The sequence below is a fragment of the Argopecten irradians genome, chromosome 15, assembly GCF_041381155.1.
Source record: "Argopecten irradians isolate NY chromosome 15, Ai_NY, whole genome shotgun sequence".
Classification (NCBI taxonomy): Eukaryota; Metazoa; Mollusca; class Bivalvia; order Pectinida; family Pectinidae; genus Argopecten; species Argopecten irradians.
This window is the reverse complement of record NC_091148.1, coordinates 14,421,857-14,445,633: the sequence shown is the minus strand read 5'-3', so window position 1 is coordinate 14,445,633 and position 23,777 is coordinate 14,421,857. Positions and strand designations below refer to the sequence as shown.

General features: G+C 34.3%; 1 protein-coding gene and 1 pseudogene across 1 annotated transcript; both read left to right on the top strand.

The window, feature by feature from the left end:
• The window catches only part of LOC138308604 (calmodulin-like), a 22,358-nt pseudogene extending 19,866 nt beyond the window's left edge, over positions 1–2,492 (top strand).
• Positions 2,493–8,281: 5,789 nt separating this feature from the next.
• Positions 8,282–20,029, top strand: LOC138309461 (sialin-like). The gene is made up of 11 exons (XM_069250662.1): positions 8,282–9,011; positions 11,106–11,290; positions 12,186–12,419; positions 13,331–13,418; positions 14,146–14,241; positions 15,380–15,522; positions 16,146–16,295; positions 16,671–16,803; positions 17,704–17,859; positions 18,505–18,590; positions 19,708–20,029. Exons 1-11 carry the CDS (start codon positions 8,909–8,911, stop codon positions 19,858–19,860), a joined length of 1,527 nt encoding a protein of 508 aa, XP_069106763.1. The 5' UTR covers positions 8,282–8,908; the 3' UTR covers positions 19,861–20,029.
• Positions 20,030–23,777: the final 3,748 nt, after the last annotated feature.

The following is a 23,777-nucleotide window of genomic DNA, read 5'->3' as shown; positions in this document are numbered from 1 at the left end:
ATCATTTTTCATTGATATGAATGAAAAAATGAATTTCAGACCTGCGGCAGGCCTTTGGAATGTTCAAAACCTCACGGAAGGGTAAGATATCTGCACGAGACCTAGGACCTATGTTACGTTGTCTGGGCTGGAATCCATCCGAGCGAGATCTCGAAGAGGCAAGACAAGAACTTGATGTCAGCGGTAGGTTTCCTTTAAACGTTTGAATTTAACTCTGAGAGAAAAAAATGTGGTGAATGACAAATAAGTTTTTTCTCTAGTATCTAAAATTACCACTGAAACTTTAATTCATTGCATTACAAAATAAGAGTTAAATAAATATCAATGTTATTCTGATTAATTGCTTGCATTACAATATTCGAAATAAGCTGCTTGCTGATGTAGAAAATGAAAACTATCATCAACTTTAACTGGTTGCTGTTTTCTTTCTTGAAGCATTATGCACTTTTGAGGTCTAGTTTTCGTTATCAAAGTAGTTGATTAAAACCAATAGTTTTATTCTATTAGTAATTGATGTTAGGGTGGGGTCAGGTATTAGGTGTCTGTGGTTTTGTGTGGTTGGATCAAACAGCGGTCCTTAAAGATACTCCACCGCCGACGGACCATAAACGATACTCATCATTTGAACTATAATTGGTGTTTAATCGTGTATATATGTCTAATTAACAGAAAAAATAATACAAAATGTCATTTCATATAAGATATATAGTGCCACGGAATTTTTTCGTGATGCAAAAAATTATTTTTGATATTTTTATAAAAAAGAGTGAAATGAGAAACGTAAACTTTTCAACGGTGGTAATGGTGTAAAGTAAGTAACTTTTTTAACCGAAGAAAAATACTAAATCGCCTGATCCTGTATTTGATAGAGAAAAATACCTTTTGTCAGCGGTGGAGCATCTTTAATTATTGATATAGGAATGTTATGTAGAAATGAGGGACAGCTACTAATGAAAGATACCCAATGCAGGTTGGATATTCTTCGATGATGGTATGATGATGATGATAATTTGTGAGATGATGGTGTTGGACGATGATGATGGTAATGATGATGATGTTGTTGTTGTTTCCACCCGTCGCATTAAAATGACATGTTCCAGGGGTGGATATGCTACTATATAAATACATTACATATAAATCTCAAACAATACCAATAAGTCAACAAGAGTTAGAAACTATACACTACAACAGAACAAAATTCATTGGAATCTTTTTTATCACAGCCAGCGGCCGAATTACCTACGCCGATGTAGAGAAATATGTGTCCCGCCATGGTGGAATATGTCACAGAACAGAAGAGGAGGAGGAGGATGTTTTAGGAGCCTTCAAGGTCCTAGACAAGCTTGGCACTGGCAAAATCCCAGTCAAGGATTTCCGACGGTATCTCACAACGATGGGCGACAAAATGGCGCCCGACGAGGTGGAGGAAATTATTCGTTTTGCTAAAAAAGACAGTAGAGGATACATTGAATATCGTGGTAAGTTAAGATGCATTTAATATAGTGGTAAGTTAGGGATACATTGAATATCGTGATATGTAAGGATACATGGAATATCGTAATAAATTAGGGTACGTTGAATATCGTGGTAAGCTAAGATGCATTGAATATTGCGGTAAATTAAGATACATTGAATATCGTTGTAGGTTAATATATATTGGATATCGCGGTAGATCATGATACATTGAATTTCGGGATAAATTTGATACAGTGAAAATTGTGGTAAGTTATATAATTAACTTAAAGGTAGCTTTATTAGTCCCCTCCTTTATATCAACGGATTTTGATCAAACTTCACACAATGGTATCATATGACGGAATACAGGTTGGGATTGAATTTGGTGTCAAAAGATCAACTACTGTTACTAAAAATAGATTTTTTTTTAGTTTCCGGATGATAAGTTGAGAGATAATAAGAGATTCCCTGTGGTATATCATTGGAAAAATTCATTTTTGATGTTTTTATCGGTAACAATTTGATAAACATTGGACTTTTTCTTTTTTATAACACTATTCACTGCATTATATGATGCTTTTACAAAAGAATCAAACCTGATCTTGGTATGTGATTTCAATAACATACATGTTTATCGGTATATGCTGTCTATATTATTTACATTATATGACAATTATAGGACAGCGTATTGTAATCCAAGGATATGTTCATGAATTGGACATGAAGTTTGCTTGCACTATATTGGTTGGATACAAATATTCATGTCCTTGTGTTCTTTCAAAATAAATACAGATATAGTTGAGTTTTGTTGTTGTGTGATATACCTTTCATGGATACTTCTTTTTATTTGAAACTTATTTTTATGATTTATATAAATGTGAATTAATTACGTTCCAGATCTAATAAAGGATCTGCATTCCGATCCCTGATGCTTGTGACCTCATCTGACCTCTTGGTGTGACCCCCAAATATCCATTTCCGGTTCATGACGTCAGTTCCTGTGCATGCGCAGCAACACAATTGATAGTCTATGGAAACTGTAGAAACTGGACAAATACAGCAATGAGAACAAAACGGGACATTTAAATTGTAATTAGGTCTGACTACTAAGGACCCTGTACATATCGCAAATGCTGTTGAAATTTTCGCGTGCGGATATTTTCGCTAAGCCAGTTTTTAAACTGCTGGCTGAGTGATAATTTACGCTATGTGAATCAAAGTTTTTCTTGTTTCAATGTCAATAATTGCACTTGCTGATACGTCCTTGCGTAGATATATTGTAATGCTTATTGTAAGCAGAAGAAACGAAAATTAGCAGGTCGCGAATAATTCCACTTTTATAGTATTATCTTTGTAAAACGTCTATATGAATGAGATTCAATAACATACACTTTTTATCACTTTAAAAAAAAACTAGCGTAAATATGTTCGCAGAAATTTGGAAAAAGCGAAATAATTTCGCTTTCATAATATATTTCTAAAATGTCTTGTGAATGAATGAGTTTCAGTAATATGTACTTTTTACAACGTAAAAACTATCGGAGATCGTAATGTTTCCATAGAGTCCTTTTTATCAGCATTTGTATAGTAGGTTACAAAGCTTTAAAATAGCAATAAGGTGATTTAGGAATAACATCTAGACTTTTCCTTTACATGTTTAAATAATTCTGTATTTACATATTACTGAGTTATCTGCCCTTGTGAGTAGGTATTGATTGTGATTTCATGCTTTTTAAGAGCGTAACGTCATAATTTGCAGAGAAAACGACGTTAATTTCGCTCTCAAAATAATGACGTCACAATGGATACCTACCCGCAAGGGAGGTAACTATGTAATAGGCAAAGGCAGTATATATGTTATATGACGAAATCCTCCCTCACGTTGTGAATTTATTGTTATCGAGTTTGTTAAGAAAATTCAAATATGTTTACATTTAATATATGCATTTTAAAAATGATGTATAGATATCAAGCGTTTTCTTACCTAACATTATTTATGCACAAATGATTTTCTGTATGATTCCCCATGATAATTTACATACAAACTAAAATAATGTTTATTTTTTTACCTTTGTAAATTCTATTTCTCAATGATTGGAAAAGCATGTCAATACTCTCTCTGTTATATGTTCAGTTCAAAACGCACACTTGTTTGATTTCAGGGAATCGATGACCTTGCAAAACCAATTTCCATTGAGTATTTCAAAAGCACACGTCTTGCTCCCATGCATTTCTATTGTATCTAAATGTTATTATATGAATTTTATTTTCCTGTCATTTTAAACTTGACGAATGATTACAGGCAGTACCATTGAAATAAAGCAGTACCGTATAGCCGTTATTTTCGAGCACCAAAATCTTCGCCATTGGATTTAAAAAACGAGAAAATCAAAATTTAGTGATTTTAGATTTTCGCGATATGGATTAAAGGTAAGTTAACGTTCAACCATTTTTCATTATTTCACGGAACAAATTTTTGCGGTCATAGCAAATATAATCCCAGCGAAAATAATCGACTGTACGGTATTTTAAAGTAAAATAAATTATTGTCAAACAGTCATTTTTTCACCTTATTTCGCGTTTGCTGTGTGTACTACTGGAAGCTCTGAATTGTTCAAAACTTTACATTTATTCATATATTTGCGTTCAAATTAACAGTAATTTAATTTCAATATTTCTCTCTGGCTTTTGAAAGTCAATACCTCATCAGGTGATATGTTTATCAGAACACGATAATGTTCATGGATCTATTGTGTTATGTTTGGATAGTTAAAACAGGCTCCAATTTCACAAAATAAACTTAAGTCAAAAACTGAGTCAATCTTTTCACATAAGTCATAAAAGGAGAAAATCACAAGTGTTGATTTAAGTATGCACTTTTGTTTCGAGACATTGGAGTCTGAAATGTCATACCATGCAGCTGTTAATTTGCACAGGTCAGCTTTAAACGACAACAACAGTCCATTTTAAGGATTCGGTTTTAAGAGATTGTGATTTTATGCTTTAATGCTTATTTTTCGCCGATAAGTTTTTCACGACTTATTCGAATTCAATTTTCCGCAAATATAACTGACATTACGGTAATACAAAAGAAATTAAGACGATATGGGAAATTTATATGATTTGCAATTTGTACGTCTGGTCATTTTGTCAGTCGTATGACAATTGAGAAAAGTATGAAAATGGATACTTAATGATAAGAGCTCGTTCATTCTTGACTAATACATTTTTAGCATTGTTAGCTTTTTTGTTACCACTTAACAACATATTTTTTTCCAATTTTTAGTTGCCAAACCATAAGAGGTGTATATAGAATCATTGAAGTCGATATTAATATATATTTTAAATGTTAAAGATATTGTGTATTTTTATCATAACATGTCACGATTTTGCACTTGTAAATGAATGTAATAAATTTTATACACATACGACACAATACAATTCATTTTTATATTACGACTCCTTTTCATTTATTTGTACGTAGCACATCACTTTCATACTAAGTCTGAATTATATGTTGTTAGCCTTATATCACATTTGTCACTATATTATAAATCATGTCAAATTAGCTATAATTTAATATAATATATTATAAATTTCTAAACTTCTAAACATTTTACTATTATATCATCTTAAATGAATCATTTTCGATGGCCCGCATGTAAGCTTGCGAGGGGTCGTAGAATGAGAAGAAGCCGGAGTGCCCGGAGAAAACCCACATGGTCTGGTATGTGACCCCTGACCGTTTCATGCCCGTTCCGGGATCGAACCCCAAGCGGCTAGGTGAAATGCGAGTGGCTAATTCACTACACCAACTGATCACCATTGTACAGTGTAGTTCACAAGCGCAAGCAGTTTGGTTTTAATAAAGATTCCATTATTATTGCTTAGACACGCTGTCAGATTGTCTTTTTAGTTTACAAATGTCCGTGTGCAGTGTATTCAAAGAGGAAATCGGTTATAGACTATTAGTTTTAGTCGAATATATGATTCGGACAGATATAAGTTATAATGTTTTTAATTTTCTAGAATCATTTGAATGATTCGATTTGTTCAACTTGATAAAAAGGATTTATCTAAGTTTTGAGAAATGTCTAAGGAAATCTATCACTGTACACAATATAACCGTGTCTATTATTTTTGTAAGACCACGTGATGCAGTAGTTTATATTTATTCTAACTGCGGTTACCAACGATGACAGATGCATCAGACTTACTATTAAATTCCCTCGTAGCAAACCCATCTCAGTCTAATAACCTTCAAAATCAGAAATCTGATATACGTACCGTTTCCGAGGTGTGCAATTTTTTTACCTAGGGAGTATATAGATGATATTTCCTAACCTGAGTTTTATTTAAAAAAATCTTGACATTAAATCATCTAAAATAGACCAGAATATACAATGTAGCTTGAGGTCCATCTTGGGTTTAAAACTCTAACCTGAAATTGATCAGAATTTCACATGAACTTGACCAGATTTTGATCTGAGCAAATTTTCATGTGAGATTCAGGTCAATTTCAGGTGATTTTCAGGTTAGTTTTTAATCTGAATTGACATTTTTGCTCGTTTCAGGTCAATTTCAGCTTCCTTAACAGGTTTTTAACTAGAACTTGTGGCCAATTTGTAGACAAGTCAATTTCTGGTCAATATAAGGTTAGAAAATTTGGCACGTGCTTTCAAATGTAAGAAATTATTCTGAATTGATAATTATCATTTGGGTTCAATTTCTGGTCAATAATAGGTTCGAAAATTTGGCCTGTGCTTTCAAATGTAGGAAATTATTCTGAATTGATTATTATTATTTGGGTATCAATTTCCTAGATTGATTGATTATCGGTAAATCACTCCCAAACTTATTCGATGATATTACCCTATCTAGTATTAATAGCGGCTTATTCAAAGAGAAAACTGAGAAATCCATAACCTTTCCTGACGATGTACAAAACCCCCAAGTCTGACTACTATATCATTATAAAGAGATCTATAAGTCTGATGGTGTCGAGCTTAAGTAGATTTACATAAGGTCACTGATGACACAGTTTGGATTAAGCAAACGACACAGCTGTATTTAATGGCCAGGAGTCTGCAGCCTTGAACTTTCCGTCATTATCTCCCTTCCCAATGTCCGATTTAACTAAGAAGGTGACTCTTTTTACTTACTTTTGATTAAATGCTAAGATTGCAAGCACCAGGACCCCTTTCGCCAAGCGGCCTAAGTCAGGGACTAAGCTTAGTTGGGACTAACTTTTGGACTAAATCGCTTTGTTGTGCCTAAGTTAGGCCAAAAGTTGGTCCGTTTAGTGGAAAGCTGCTATATATATATTACGTTAAATTTCTTTTTCATTAAAGATACAATTCTGGCAACATTTATATAGTACTGTGTAGTTATTTTTATTCGTGTGGATTAAGCTTCGCTATATTAGCAGACAGACAAGGTGTTATCAATGTTTACGTATTAAATCGTTATTTTTATCAAAGTCCTACATAGATTACTTGTTTTTTCTATAGAAATGTGTGGAAATAATTTTTTCTAATGCAGTTATTAATTCCCTCAAATTCCATATTGAAATGAATCATTATGTAATCTAGAGCGCCATTTGTTTAATTTTCATTTAAAACATTCTAATGTATATGTAGGCAAGAAAAATACATTTTCTAGGCAAGAAAAATATGTTTAGATAAATAATTTTCAGATTGAGCCATGTTTTGTAAAATTTTCCATATTTTGCGAAGAAAATGCGAAATTCAATCTCCGCCATAATCCTTTGAACTCAAGAACAGGAGAACCATTTAGTCTTTATCGCGAGGATGAATCGCCATAAACAGTCATCAAGCATAAAACGTGACCATTACAAAACATTGGATCCATTTTAGTCGTCAAAGTTATTAAAGGGAGATAACTACAAATTATTTAACTTCTACGAGAGTTATCATCTCTATGTATCATGACGATAAAGTTTTTTTCACATTTCTTGCTTTGGTACGGTGGACTACTTCAAAATTTGTTAAATTCCACGGGAGTAAAATTTCGTGATTTACTATTCGTAAACTTATTCGTGTGGGCTTATTTTTGCGAATCTGTTTTGTAACTTTTAAAAGTAGCATTCACCCGACAAACTGATATGTAAAAAACATTATTTCGATCAATTTCACGATGTATTAAATTTCGCGAATTTGGATGAATCCGCGAATTTAGTGCAACTAAAATTCTCCCAATTATTAGCAACAATAGAGTTTTGGTTTGGTTTGTTTAGTTTTACGTCCTATTAACAGCCAGGGTCATGTAAGGACGTGCCAGGTTTGTTGGTGGAGGAAAGCCGGAGTACCCGGAGAAAAACCACCGGTCAGCGGTCAGTACCTGGCAACTGCCCCACATGGGATTCGAACCCGCATCCCAGAGGTGGAGGGCTTGTGGTAATATATCGGGACATCTTAACCACTCGGCCACCGCGGCCCAACAATAGAGTAAAGTGATGTTTAGTTCGATTATGAAATATATCTTTTATATTCAGAGAAGTATATAAGAGAGTAGTCACCACTTTGACGCTTTATGTACTTAAATTAACAAAATTTCTGTACTGTATTTTCATATGCAAACTGTACGATTATAACGAATATATGGCTCCCGAGAAATTCACTTCGCAAGAAACATAGTTCGTTTGACATTTTAAAACGTTTTACAACGGATAAAAAAACTTGAAGATGAAGAAAAATGATGTTTGCTGTATATGGTTTGCTGTAGGTGAGTTCGTTTTAACCGTACTTTACAGTAGCTTTAACAATACTTACTTGTCATTTAATATGCTCCACCGCTGACGAATGGTATTTTTTCTCTATCAAAAACAGAACCAGACGATAAATGTTTTTTCTTCAGTTACAAAAGATACTAACTTAACACCATTACCACCATTGAAAATTTTGAACTTCGTACTTTAATTTAAGAATAAGAATATTAAAAATAATCAATTGCGACACGAAAACATCCACGGCACTATGTCCTATTTGGAATGAAGTACTGATTGTGCATGTACCAAAAGCAAAAATAAATTATTTCCTATGCATTTTTTGTGTTAATAACACACATAAAACACGATTATACATCAGCAATTTTTATAACAATGGGTATCGTTTTTGTTCTGTCGGTGGTGGGTCATCTTCAAACATCCAATCAAATAAAAAATTCGATGGTCATCATTTTCTCCGTAAACATCAGAGTTTGCAGTGTAGGTTTACCCTCGGAAACCACAGTGTCTAAATTCATGGCATCGGAACACAAACTTATTACGTATACATGTATAATGTATCCATATCTGATTGATCAAATAAACACGAGTGATGAGATAACTAGGATCAACAATATTACAGCGGATGAAGAATTTGTTTCGATCACGTGCAATTTGTCAGCAGCTTCAAGTCAGGTGATGGTGTGGACGGTAAAATAATGAGAGAAAATGTCGGTAAATTCGGACGACGAAACGAGGAAACTCCTACAATATGGGGCATCGGAACAGGAAGGCAGTTTGGTGTCTCGAAACAAAGTTCCTACCCATAAAGGTTGGTATTTTCAACACATATTTACTCAACAACTACTCATTATTCGAACAATTACTCATTATCCATAGCGTTTTTGCAAGTGTGTTTTATTGCATATTTTTAACGCATGCACTCGTAAAAGAGTATTATTTTTTTATTATTACTTATTTATTTTAAAAAGGACATGTATAAATATAGTCAAAGTTATGATTGTTTACACGAAAACACATGAAAGGTTATGCTGACAATGCTACAAGATAAAATATTGACTGCTTAGTGTTATCAGTAAAATCGGTCACGTAGATTTAGGACAGAAATAGTTACCTTCATCATTATCTAGAGTAAGATTACAAAATTTAAACATGTAAATATCATATAATAAAACAGATATCAACCTGTTTTCAGGTGATACGGTTATTTCTCTAATACCTACACGTGTAATACTGGCTGGTCTAGGGCAATACACTTATGTCACCTGAGGTTGTATTGCATGGCTACTCACTGTTTTCGAAGTGGATTTACTTTAAAAGATACTGATACAACGGAATTTGCGTTGAAAATATCATGCAAAGTATGGAAATTTGACTTGCAGTCGCGATTTTTTTTCGATTTTATTTCAAAAGGGCGAAAAAAGAAAAATACTCTTTCATACGTGGATATGAAGGATTGGGATATTCTACCCTCGGGATTACAAAATATTGTAAAACCCTCGGCAAACCTCCTCGTCAAGCCTCGGGTTTTACAACATTTTGTGATCCTCGGGTAGAATATCCCATCCTTCATATCCACGTATGAAAGTGTCTTATATTATCAATCCTTGAAAGGGATATAATATTTTTACATGGTTTTTTTTATTATGTATTGGCAATATATAGATGTTACTTCCATTGATAAATATTGCGCAAGATAGCTTGTGTATTCCGTCTTTGCACATTAACCAGTTGTCTGCCCTTGCGGTAAAGTATTGAATAATGTATGCTTATAATGAATAATGTGTCATATTGAGGTAATGTCTTAGCTTACGAACTGTCTAGTCGCTGTGACATTGACTTGTACATCTTAACACTGCAATACTTTTGAATGGAAATTAAATAAATAGGGGTTGATTACAAAATAAACATATATTATTTTCTTTGTTTTGATAGTCCAGCGTAAATGAATGGGAATAACAAAAAAGTAGGATAATGATCGTGGAAATGAAATGATTCCTTTTTAAATGCAACAAATCTTAAAGATGCTCCACCACTGACAAATCGTTAATTTTTTCACTATCAAAAAGAGGAGTAGACGACTTAGTATTTTTCTTCAGTTACAAAAGTTATTAACTTTACAACATTATCACCATTAAAATGTTTGAACTTCCATTTTTCTTTTAAGCTGAAAATATAAAAAATAATTAATTGCATCCCGAAAAAATTCCGTGACACTATATCCTACATGGAATGAAGTACTGATTGCCCATGCAACAAAGGCAAAATGAATTATTTATATTATTTTGTGTGTTAATTAGACATATATATACATGATTAAACACCATTATTGTTCAAATGATGAATATCATTTATGCTCTGTCGGCGGTGGGTCATCTTTACACAATATCATATTGCCATTTGATGTTTTGGATATTCGTTATTTTGTCACCAAAAGCTTTAGTAATGTTTAATATGAAATTGTCGTTATGAGGACAAAAAATATCGTTGGTTTTGTGATTGCATTGGAACTAGGAATGGATACATCACATTTTGTTTTATACGTATTGTGGTACTTCGTCTTAAGCTAACCACGGATATTCATAAAAAAATTTGGAAAATATTCATTGACATAAAAATACTCAAAGACTGTATGTGTAATGCGGTAACACAGTTGTTAGCGGCAGATATAATTATATTACGTTTTATTGAACTGACCCAGGCTTCGGGGTTATGAAAGAAAGGGTCTTAGACTTACAATTTTAAGACAATCAAATATGACATAACGTTTTATAACGTCATTTGTGATTGGCTAAGTCTAAACTAAGACTGTTTTAGACATAAGTCTGCTTCGTGATCTTGGGACCAGGATCCCTACCCATAGATATCAGCGCATTTGTTTTCAAGTATATTTTCTCGTTGCTAGGTTACGGAGCCCGCCATACCCTCGCCCTGCTGGCATTCTTTGGGTGTTTTAATGCTTACGCCATGCGATTCAATCTCAGCGTGGCCATGGTTGCCATGGCAAACCACACAGACGTTCGGAAAGACTCTAATCTATCCACAGACATGGGATGCCCTGTAATTAATCAAACAAAGCCAATCAAACAGGTGAGATCTTAACTTTTTTCGTATAAATATTTTTAATATAAAATGCGTAAACTTTGAAATATTTCATCATTTACTGTTTGACGAGAATTAGCCTTTCGGCTGATTAATCCCCTTTCTATACTCTCTATTTTATCGGTTAATACGGCATGATTATAACATTCCACTTACGTTAGTTGCGTTCTAACTTTTTTCTCGCACTTTTTCCACTTTTGCGTGCGTTGTGACGCCATTGATACACATGCATGACACTGTAACGCATGATAATAGTATTGTTTTACCACCCACTGCCTGATATTCAGTGATTTCGCTAAGTCTTGCAAAAATAGAAATTTCATTTAATTAAAAATTCTTTCCCTAAAATTTCATATGAAATGAAAAAACATTTAAGATCCTATCGATAAAATGGTGGCAATACTTTGCTGAGTGCCCTGGTTACTGAAAACCAACTTTCTTTCTCGTGCGATTAACTTTCGCGAATTTCGCAATGAGGGTAAATTTACGAAAGTTGATCTCGGCGCTTTAACATCTACATCATTGGTACTGATTGGAATTTCCATCAATGACACTGGAAATCGCGAAAGTTAGTAGCCATGAAAGAAAGTTGGTTAACAGTATGCATTAGCGATGTCCGGGGCTTACTTTCATTGGCGATGTCCAGGGCTTACTTTCATTGGTGGTGTCCAGGGCTTACTTTCATTAGCGATGTCCAGGTTCTTTGGCGATGTCCAGGGCTTACTTTCATTGCTATCAGAGCTGTAAAAGATGAGACTGAATAGTGGTCAGTTTTTTCTCTCCTTAAATACCTCCTGTTTGCTATGACATGGGGATAGCAACCACTGGTATATGGAGGATATGATTCTGTTATTTTCTACATTGTCCCTTGTTCTTTTTACAGGCTGTAGAGTTTGACTGGGACGAGGCAGAACAGGGTTTTATCTTGAGTGCCTTTTTCTACGGATACGTCGCCACCCAGATACCCGGGGGTTGGCTAGCAGGGAAAATTGGCGGGAAACAGCTGTTTGGTCTCAGCGTCCTCATCCCAGGGGTTCTTACTATTCTCACACCCTTGATTACCAAACTCGGAGTTGTCCCCCTTATCATCACCAGAGTGGTGGAGGGACTAGCAGGGGTAACATAACTAGGACGAAGGAATATAATTTCTACCATTTTGACTGGTTTTGGGGAATTTCATTTAAAGATGCTCCACCGCTGACAAATGGTATTTTTTCACTATCAAAAACAGGAGTAGACGATTTAGTATTTGTATTCAGTTACAAAAGTTACTTACTTTACACCATTACCACCATTAAAAGTTCGAGCTTCTAATTATACTTCAAGTTAAAAATTTGAAAATAATTAATTGCATCCCGAAAAAAATCCGTGGCACTATATCCTATATGGAATGAAGTACTGATTGTGCATGCACCAAAGGCAAAATGAATTATGTTATATTATTTTTTATGCTAATTAGACATATATACACGATTAATTACCAAATATTGTTCAAATGATGAATATCATTTATGCTCTGTCGGCGGTGGAGCATCTTTAAGCATTAGATTGAACTATAATTTCTGCCATTTTGAGCAAAGGATGAATAGCGTAAATTTCAACAATTTCGTTGTATCATCTATCATCATAAGACATTTCAAGAAAATGCTCATACATGTATATCTATACCTTTACTGTATGCATCAACCAGCCCTTAAATTTTCTAATTTTTAATTTTCATTGATCGAGCATCTAATTCGCTAAACAATTAATTATGCTGTTTCTTTCCGCTTAAAATTCAAAGTTATTCCGTATTGGGTCTATTGATTCAAGGCCTCCATAAATATAGATAGAGATTCTGGTATTACCAAAAATTATGACAGGTGTGCATTATCTTTTTGAATTTCAATTAAATTATATTTTGATGATAATTTGTGCTATTCATATGTTTTGTATAATATCTACACTCAGTATCTACATGTATAAATATATCATTAACCGCGCATATTCATGAAGATAATTGTAAACAAATGATTTGCTTCCTATAAGGGTTTGACGTTCCCATCTTTAGCCACAATGCTTGGACACTGGGCCCCCGAAATGGAAAGAACCATAATTCCTACATTCATATTCGCTGGTAAGTAATTAATTACTAATTATATAAGGCATGTAATGGACGAAATAGTGTTAAAAAATATAAAGTCCTACATTTTGATAGGAAGTTACCATAAAAAGTTTAAAACAAATTTATATTCATACAGATTGCTTCTGAAAAAGAAGACATTTTGTAGCGAAATAAGAATAACAATGATATTGATGTTTGAAGTCAAATGAAACAGGAATCAGACACAAATGATCAAGTAGAATGCAAAAATAATGGAAGGCAACGTGCTAAAGACATTATAATTTTTTTAGGTTGATTCATATCATATCATAATGTTCATTTTTAGATTTAGGAATCTTTGGAACATTTGAAAATAGTATCAAAGATCAACTTGAGTTTAAAAGAAGCCATCAAAGGTGAATGTAACCTGTTATCATACAGGCTTTAATGAAAGCCTGGCCCAACAAAAATCGCGATAATAGCCACTCTCGAAAATGTCCACATTCACAGTATGCACTGTAAACAAATAAGTTTTCTCGGGTAGTTAAATTCCGTGTATTTCGCGAGATTTAAGAAATGGTGGGGGAATTATCGTCATAAAATGTAGAACATAGGTACAGTAGAATTGTTTGGCTAGAAATCGCGAAATCATAGGGAATTCGTTGGACAGTAAAACCAGAAATTCACCTTCACAAAAATACCTTGTTTACATTCATGTAAAGAAAAGTTAAACCTTGTTCACTTATATATATAATTACAGGGTGCAACCTTGGAAATGTCGTATGTCTGCCACTAGTCGGGTATTTGTCTACGTCAAAAGCTCTGGGTGGATGGCCATCAAGCTTCTATATATTTGGTAAGATTTTATCATATTCTTTATATAAAATAGGATGACGTAACAAATTGTATTAGCAAGAAATACACCTAAATTCTTTTAAACATGTAGTCTGATATTGATATTTTGGCGGTTTTGTAAACGGAACATATTTGCGAGAATTTAGTTTTGCGATACACCGACTCCTCTTAGTGCAATATTCAATTTATATTGGTGTAGATGTTATTAATATTTTTTGCAATTGATTTTGAGTATACTCGCTTGTGAGAGGTGTCATTTAGGATAGGGTACCCACGAAGATGATGCTATAATCTAGCAAATTATTTAGCTAGTGTTTTGAATTAGCAGATTTCAGTTAAAAAGCGAGTAAAGCAAAAATAGATCAGTCGCGAGATTGACCCGCCACACAGTATACCTATCTATTTTATTTGTAAGAGGGCTGGACTGTATTCTCTTATTGTTCTGGCAGTTTTAGGGTATACAGTAATACCTATCTATTTATTTGTAGGAGGGCTGGGCTGTATCTGGTATCTGTTCTGACAGTTTTTGGTATACAGTAATACCTATGTATTTATTTGTAGGAGGGCTGGGCTGTATCTGGTATCTGTTCTGGCAGTTTTTGGTATACAGTAATACCTATCTATTTATTTGTAGGAGGGCTGGGCTGTATCTGGTATCTGTTCTGGCAGTTTTTGGTATACAGTAATACCTATCTATTTATTTGTAGGAGGGCTGGGCTGTATCTGGTATCTGTTCTGGCAGTTTTTGGTATACAGTAATACCTATCTATTTATTTGTAGGAGGGCTGGGCTGTATCTGGTATCTGTTCTGGCAGTTTTTGGTATACAGTAATACCTATGTATTTATTTGTAGGACTGGGCTGTATCTTGTATCCTTTCTGGCAGTTTTTGGTATACAGTAATACCTATGTATTTATTTGTAGGAGGGCTGGGCTGTATCTGGTATCTGTTCTGGCAGTTTTTGGTATACAGTAATACCTATGTATTTATTTGTAGGACTGGGCTGTATCTTGTATCTGTTCTGACAGTTTTTGGTATACAGTAATACCTATGTATTTATTTGTAGGAGGGCTGGGCTGTATCTGGTATCTGTTCTGGCAGTTTTTGGTATACAGTAATACCTATCTATTTATTTGTAGGAGGGCTGGCCTGTATCTGGTATGTGTTCTGGCAGTTTTTGGTACATGATACGCCGGCTAAACATCCTACAATATCTAAGGCAGAGCGTGATTATATACAAAGTACAACTGGAACATCAAAACAGGAAATGAGATCTAAAAAAGTAAGGACGCCATTTATTTCTTTTATGCATGACGATTACGGATGAAATCATTCTTATGATTATGTACTTTGCTGAAGTTGCTTGGTAGGTAGGATGTGAGAATTGTAACTACAGTTTTGTTTATATTGTATCATTGTAAAATCAATGTCAGCTTGTGGTCCTGCTTAGCGCTCAGGATTCAGGGTGGGACGACTGGTTTGTCCATGTTTGTATAATGCTACTAAATATGTCATGTTCCTCGGCCTCTTTGTCAGTGCTTTAGTGAGCACTATGGATAAGTCAAGAGTTTTCGCTACCGCACGGAGACACAACTAACAACCCACAGACTCTCCAACATGACTTTACTCTCCACACGCATACAAGGGAAGCTGTTCATATTGACCTTAGCCGTTTGTGGGGCGTAAACAAAAATTTAAATCACTCGGTCAATGTCGTGAGATATTAACCTGTAAGATTATTAATTCTTTTCCCATCATTTTTCTTTAATTTAATTAAACTTTATTTATTTTACATCGATTACGAAAAAGGTATATTACTTACGCAAATTATTCACTTTCGATGACTCGCATTTAAGCGTGCGATTGATGTGTGGAGAAAACCGCGTGATTTTTTTTAAATTTTAGAATTTCAGGGTTCCATGGAAAGCTATACTGACGTCATCAGCTCTTTGGGCAATAGTGGTCCTCAACTTCACTACATCTTGGGGCTATTACGTAACTCTGACGTCAGTTCCTACCTACATGAACAAAATACAGAACTATGATATCGCAAAGGTACAATTTTAAGATTTATAGTTTTATAACGTCACCCTGATGATTACTCCTATTTAAAGTCATAGACTGATTGTACCTCGAATAAACGTAGATACTAAGCTAACTCACAAATTCCAAAATGACTTTACTTGTTTTACTTGTCTACTTCTCTGGTTGTATTTAATATTTGATTTTCTGTCCATCGATTCCTTTTTTGGTCCCATGTTCCACTTTAGAATAAAACTACATTTAGCTTTTTCAGGGAAAAAAAATCCGGATGCACTGCGCATACTTTGTCACACTACTGACTTAAAAGCTAACATAATAAATAAAAAAAATATTCACGTTATGTACATTTTTTATTTATTTTTTTTGCAATGTTTCCGTGTATCACAGGATGGTCTTCTAGTTGCCCTTCCCGACCTCATCCACCTGATACTGGGCCTCATCACTAGTTGGGCGTCAGACTTCATGCGTCAGAGAGGATACCTGTCAACCTTGGCCGTCAGAAAATTGTCAATTATCATTGGTAATTAGAACGTCACTTGATATAATAACGTATTCTCGTCGGTTACTCATAAACAGGCTTTGTGACAATAGTGTCTAGGAAATAAACATATCTCTTATAAATAATCCATAGTCTTTGATTGGAATAATGAAATTGTTCTGCAGTCAACCTTGGCCGTCATAATATTGTCAAATATTATTGGTTATTAGGATCACGTGATATAATTGCTTACCCACAAGGAGGCTTTGTGGCATAAACACATTATTTATAAAACAAAAATATGGTCTCTGATAGGAATAAAGAGATTGTTCTGTAATCAAAATGTATTTTATGTTAATGTTGATATCATATTACATAGCCTTTATGTATAGCATTTTGATAACAATTTCAAGAAATCCTTTTGAAATAACCTTTAGATCAAATTAATATTGCAATCGCTGGTCAATCATCCTCGATATTCCAGGGGTTCCGATCACTTACGATCTCTACACCCCTTGACTATCTCATACTAAAACTGAAGGCAACAGAATAGAACAGGTAATTTAGTCCTTTGACGTACATTATGGTTGGCTGTGTTGCTTTGATGTTAGGCGTCGCTCTCTCTGCAGTCTTCAAAGGAAATATTTGCTAGCCGGTGATGGGTCAAATGTTTTCCGCTGAGCTACCTTCAATTTCATTATGAGATAGTCCAGGGGTGTAGCGGTCGTAAGTGATCGGAACCCCTTGAGTATCGAGGATGTCGGTCAATACCACTCGGCAAGGGAGAGTTTCTCATTAGATGTTCTAATTTTCTCTTATTATAATAAAGTTATTTTTTTCTAAAACATAGTTCATAGGTGGATATGACGATATTGAAAGCAACTCTAGAAGTATCGAGGATGGAAGATAAGCGATTTTTAAAGCGTGTTTGTTAACTAACAGGTCTGTCAGTAGCCGCGGCACTACTTCCGTTTATCACGCTGGCTGGATGTAACCACGCAGTGGTGGTGGTGCTCATTGTCGTAGGGAATGGAATGCTGGGAGTGTCCTGGACAGGACTTGGAGCCAACATTTACGATATTGGTCACAACTATGCTGGTAATGCATGAAAGAGTCACTATGTACTGTTTCAGATCTCTGTAAAAATGAAGCAAGATATGATGCTTAAGCATTTGTTTCAAAAGGTTTTTTTCAAAATTTAAAAATTAAATCGAGTCACATCTTGGCGAACTTATAAACAATAACGTTAAATTGCAATTTTCATTTCTAAGAAGTAAAATAAAGTGCTATTTTGTTACTTTATTAACTTATATTAAGAATATGTAGATACTCCAGCGGTGCTATCACTGTCGTTATATCAACTACTGGAATATTTCAGAGCAAAACTGAAGGCAGTTCAGGAGACAAACTGGCTATCACGTGCCTCCATATACTTCCTCTGAAAATTACAGAGAACGACGCCCGACTTCAAATACATGCAATCAATCACTTTGTACTATTCTTTTTATGTATGTTCATCAAGCAACCAAAGTACCTGCTTCATCTGTTGTCGCTTACAGAGTCTTCAGTTTTGCTATGACATCGTCCAGGGGTAGATATTACAAGAGTGATATATATAGTAACACCTGGAGTATCGAGAATGCAGAATAGGGTAATAGACGTATAAATGACAAACGTACAATGTGTCTGATAAGCGAGGTTTTACAAAGGTCGATATCAAAACTTATTACCCTCTGTTTACAGGCACACTTTCTGGAATCTCTAATTTCTTTGGTAACACGCCAGGGATTATCGCCCCCTATGTTGTTGGCCTTATTACAAATAATCAGGTTTGTTGGCTTAAAGATGCTCAACCGCTGACAAATGGTATTTTTTCACTATCAAAAACAGGAGCAGACGATTTAGTATTTTTCTTCAGTTACAAAAGTTATTTACTTTGCACCATTACCACCATTGAAAAGTTTGAGCTTCTAATTTTACTTCAAGTTAAAAATATGAAAAATAATTAATTGAATCCCGAAAAAATACCGTGGCACTATATCCTGTATGGAATGAAGTACTGATTCGGCATGCACCAAAAGCAAAATAAATTATTTTATATTACTTTGTGTGTTAATTAGACATATATATACACGATTTAACACCAATTATTATTCAAATGATGGATAACAATTATGCTTTGTCGGCGGTGGAGCATCTTTAAATGTGTTTTATATCAATAGTACAGTATAACGAAGAGTTTTTTTACTTATACTATTTCAATTCATTGTTGTTCAATGCATTCAAATATGTAAACCTTTAATCTTAATCTTATCTTAATTCAATATCAATATTAGTCAAAAGTCCGTTCTTGAACTTACCTAGAATTCTTGGAATATGTATCTTTGTATACTATATATTATTGGGCATTTTCATTCATAATATTTGCGTTTCGAATGTGGTGATCAATAATTTAACTCATAGTGACGAGAGTGTTTCATTTTAAATGCTTTCATAGTTTTTTCGTTTATACCATGGCCGATGCCCTAACCTTAGTCTAAATTTGCGAGTTTAAAATTTCGGGATTTACTGTAACTGAAACTTAGCTAACTTTCGGAGTACCTGGTTCTATTTTTGGGTATTTTAAAGCAAAATAAATTAAAGTGAGATGAATAAGTACTGTAAACCAATCTATTTTTTGCGTGCGATTATATGTCGCGTATTTCGCGAGCAAAAAATATCGTGAAAATTACTCGCCGCGAAATATTCTATTCATATGTAAAGTAAAGCAAAATGTCCCTAAATCGCGAAATGAAATCGCCGTGAAAAAAAATCGTTATCCATGAAAACGCGAAATCGGGTCACTGCGAAAATAAGTTGGTTTAGAGAACGTATATTGACATTCATTGCTATGTATTGTTTATTTAGTGAATTACTTTAATTGATTAATTAACATTATGTTGCCAGGAGACAATAGCCAGATGGGAGATTGTTTACTACATATCTATGGGGCTGTATTTGATAGGACTTATCACCTATCTAATATTTGGTAAAGGGACAGAACAGCCATGGAACAAGGTCCCGGACGATACAGGGACCCATCATACAGCAAACAAATAATAATATTGGCATTAATGTGAATTTTGAAATCTCCAAATTGAATGATCTCGCTGATGTAATTACATCAGGTGATATCATCTACTGTTGTTAACATCTGTTTAGAAGGTGTTGTTTTGTTATGTTTATGATTGTGTTCATCTGTTGTGATTAAATCAAAGTGTTTTTTATATTTATTTTTGTGTGATTTATTACGTCCCTGTACTCTGAAGTATGTTTTATTTTGAACTACTGTATAACATGTTTAGATTATTTCGTTGTTTTGGTAGATGCTGTGAGACCACGAATAGAAAAAGGGCGATTTTTTTTATATTGTTGATGCTAATATCGATCGGTTAGTCACTAATATTGATATCCGCGAAATTATAAACTACTAAAGAAAGTACCCATGAATATTTCGTATTATACTTTATTAAAAACAGGTGTTGATCGATTTATATTTTTCAGCTACTACAAATATACTCTCCTTATGTACCTAAAACTAAATTGGTCACAAAGTACCTCGTTTGATCTAGCTGCACATTTACACACACTTCGTGGTCAAGCTATTCCGTCTTTGCATTTGTCATTAATTTGTGAGCGCAATTCTCCGAAACGTACGACGTACCGCTCCCAAACACATGACGTTACAATCAACACCTACCCGCAAGTGCCGATAACTCTGTAATGTGCCGATTCGGAATATTCTTCTAGACCTCAAGCTGATTGGTCGTGAGAGATTTGTAGTTGTTGCACAAAAGACAATAGATCTGTGTTTTCTAGCTAATAATCTCGTTATTTATATCTAAACATTGATTGGTCCCAATAGATCCAGCGACAAAGCGAAGTTATCTCCGTAAAGTTATCTTACTTCAGTGAGATAGCACTCCAAAACGAGAGTGTTCCACTATTACAAGATGGCACAACACGAATATACCGCAGCATCCCACAACAGACACTTATATACGCAAACCATTGTGTGCAGAGGAAGCCGTCGTTTAATTACCTTAGCTGTTGATAGGCCGTTAAGTCCAATCAACAAACTAAATAACCGTACGTGTTAAGCTGTCCTTATAGGCTTCAATTTTACTGCTAAAGAATCTCGTGTAATAAACGACGTCGATTCGAGTTCGTGAAATAATAAATACAGACCTCGTAGGCTATATCATTTTAAAGGGACAATTTAATCTAAGATAACATTAAAATTTGTACATATATCGGAAAAATCCAGTTATAATAGAAATTAGATCAGTTTGTTTTACTGTATTATGCCAGAAAAGCCCATGGTGGTGAAATGACTGTGAAATGTTTAAACTCGCTCGCTGTCCGCCATTACACATTGTGGTCGAACATCTTGTATACCGAACCCTGTATCTTAAAGTAAAGTAAAGTAATGGAACTTTTGTCTAGAACTGCTCAAATCGCTCTGACAGTAGTGTGTTTACCTTATTAGGTGAATTGTCTTGTCTCCTTAGTGGTTATGTAGTTCATTTGTTTAACGTGCGTGACTTTGGCTCGAGTTTGGGTACAGCGTACATATTGTACCTGCTTAAACGTATTAATCAACGATTTGTAATTACAACGGTATCAATTAAAATACTAATCAATGACGTAGACTTTTTCAATATTTTATGTTTTATGTTTCATAACAAATGTAGAACGATACATTTATGCCATATTTTGCTTATTGGTTATGTAAAAGAATAAGCATGAGTGAATTGTTCCTTTAAGTTACCAAACAAAAACGCCGAGGAAGCTGGTGTCTTGTAGCTCTTAAACAAAAAAATACTTTCATATCCAAGCAACTACTTGCTGTGTTTCAAGTAATCAAGAGCAAAAAAACTAAACGCCACATATGTTATTGAAACTTTATTATAAAAATAAAAATAATGCTTGTAAATGTTTTATACAGAGAGGTACTGAAATAGTAAACACAAGATTGCAGCTAGTGTAAACAACAAAACAAGAGGTGTCTATAAATAGATTTAGGATATAAATAGATTTAGGATATAAATAGATTTAGGATATAAATAGATTTAGGATATAAATAGATTTAAGAAAAGATTGCATATTATCAAACATGATATTACTTCATCAACAAGTAGGCTAGTAGATCTTAGGAACACGATATATATATGACAAATAACGCAGAAAATAATGATTTTACACTAAAACACTATTTTCGTTTTTACAGACAATGAATAAAGTTTGATCATTAAAGACATAGCGCCGAAATACATGATATTGTATAAGCCAAAAATATAAAGCATGAATTTAAAAGAACTTTTTCGCTCTACTTTTAAATGAGCATGAAGTTGGTCGCGAGTTTTAAATACCGAGTTCTGATAAAGTTAGGAGATAGGAATCGGACTCGAAACTCGTAGCCGATCCTACTCCTATGTTAAGATGGAGAGAGAGAAGTAAAGTCTTGAGTAGTGATTGATGCATAAGTCTTGAGTTTAAACACAAAACCAAACAAACGACTGTTCTGTATTTGCATATTACAGAGTTATCTGTCCTTGCAGGTAGGTATTAATTGTGACGTTGTATGTTTGCGAGCAGTACGTCATACTTTTCGGAGAAAACGGCGTGAATTCCGATCACAAAATAATGACGTAACAATCGATACCTACCCGAAAGGGAACTAACTCTGTTATATGCAAAGACGGAATACCAGAGTTCGAACTCGGATCTAGGAACTCGCAACTAACTTCATGCTCCCAAGAAACGACGTCAAATTCGTCAAGTAGGGAGTCCTTAAATACTTACGTAGCATTACATAATAATATTAGACATTTCGGAACTATGCTAACCATTGAAAATCTATATAAAATTGTAAAAAAAGATAATATAGGAAATAAATAATGCAACAGGTCTATAGAATTGTAAAGGAATACATCCATAACAATTGGACAGTTCATATGAGCATCTTGTAAATAATAATGCTTGATTGTGTAAACAAACATTTACGTCATTATTAATAAACAGGATATCTTATCAATACAATTGCACAAAAAAGTGAACGTAATATAATTAGAAACAAATATTTACTGTAATGATACGTGTAAGACAATATATTTATTTGCATGAAAAAATAATCGTGTATATCCATGTCTAAATAAGACAAACGTATGAAATATTGTTTTACTTCAACATCCAGTATCTATAGGGATAGTGCCCTGGATTTTTTTCGGGGCGTAATCAATTATTTTAAATTCCATTAATTTTTAAGTAAAATCAGCTGAGACATCTGAGACAATGATGGTAATAGTGTAAAATAAACAGCTTTTGTTACTGATTAAAAATACTGATTTGTCTGCCCTTGTTTTAATAGATAACAATTACCATTCGTCTGCGGTGTAGCACCTATAGTTCGCATTGTTTATAATACCAGTATAGCTATACAAATAATTCAATCATAAAAATATAACACGCATACAAGTTCTGTTCCTCTTTCCCAAGGATGTTTATGGCCAAATTTGGTTACAATCCATGCAGAACTTTAGGACAAGTAGCGATTGATAGAATTTACCTCTATTTCCCCTACTGGGCCCCGCCCCTCCTGCCCCCTGAGGGTCAGAGCCAAAATTTTTATACAAGTTCTGTTTTCCTACCCCCAAGGATGTTTGTGGCCAAATTTAGTTACAATCCATACAAAACTCAATAGGACAATTAAGTAGCAATTTATAGAATTTACCTATAATTCCCCTATTGGGCCCCGCCCCTCCTGCCCCGGGGACCAGAGCCAAAATTTATACAAACTCAGTTCTTATTCTCCCAAGGATATTTCTGGCCAAATTTGGTTACATTCCATGCAGAACTCTATGACTAGTAGCGAATTAAAGGATTTACCTCTATTTCCCCTATTGGGCCCGACCCCTCCTGCCCATGGAGGGTCAGAGCTAAAATTTATACAAGTTCTGATCCCCTTCCCCTAAGGA

Excerpts from the sequence above, each read along its gene's own strand:
- LOC138309461 (XM_069250662.1), top strand. The coding sequence starts at position 8,909 with ATGTCGGTAAATTCGGACGACGAAACGAGGAAACTCCTACAATATGGG. Across the intron at positions 12,420-13,330 it reads TGGTGGAGGGACTAGCAGGG|GGTTTGACGTTCCCATCTTT; the intron begins GTAACATAACTA and ends GCTTCCTATAAG. Across the intron at positions 16,296-16,670 it reads AGAACTATGATATCGCAAAG|GATGGTCTTCTAGTTGCCCT; the intron begins GTACAATTTTAA and ends CGTGTATCACAG.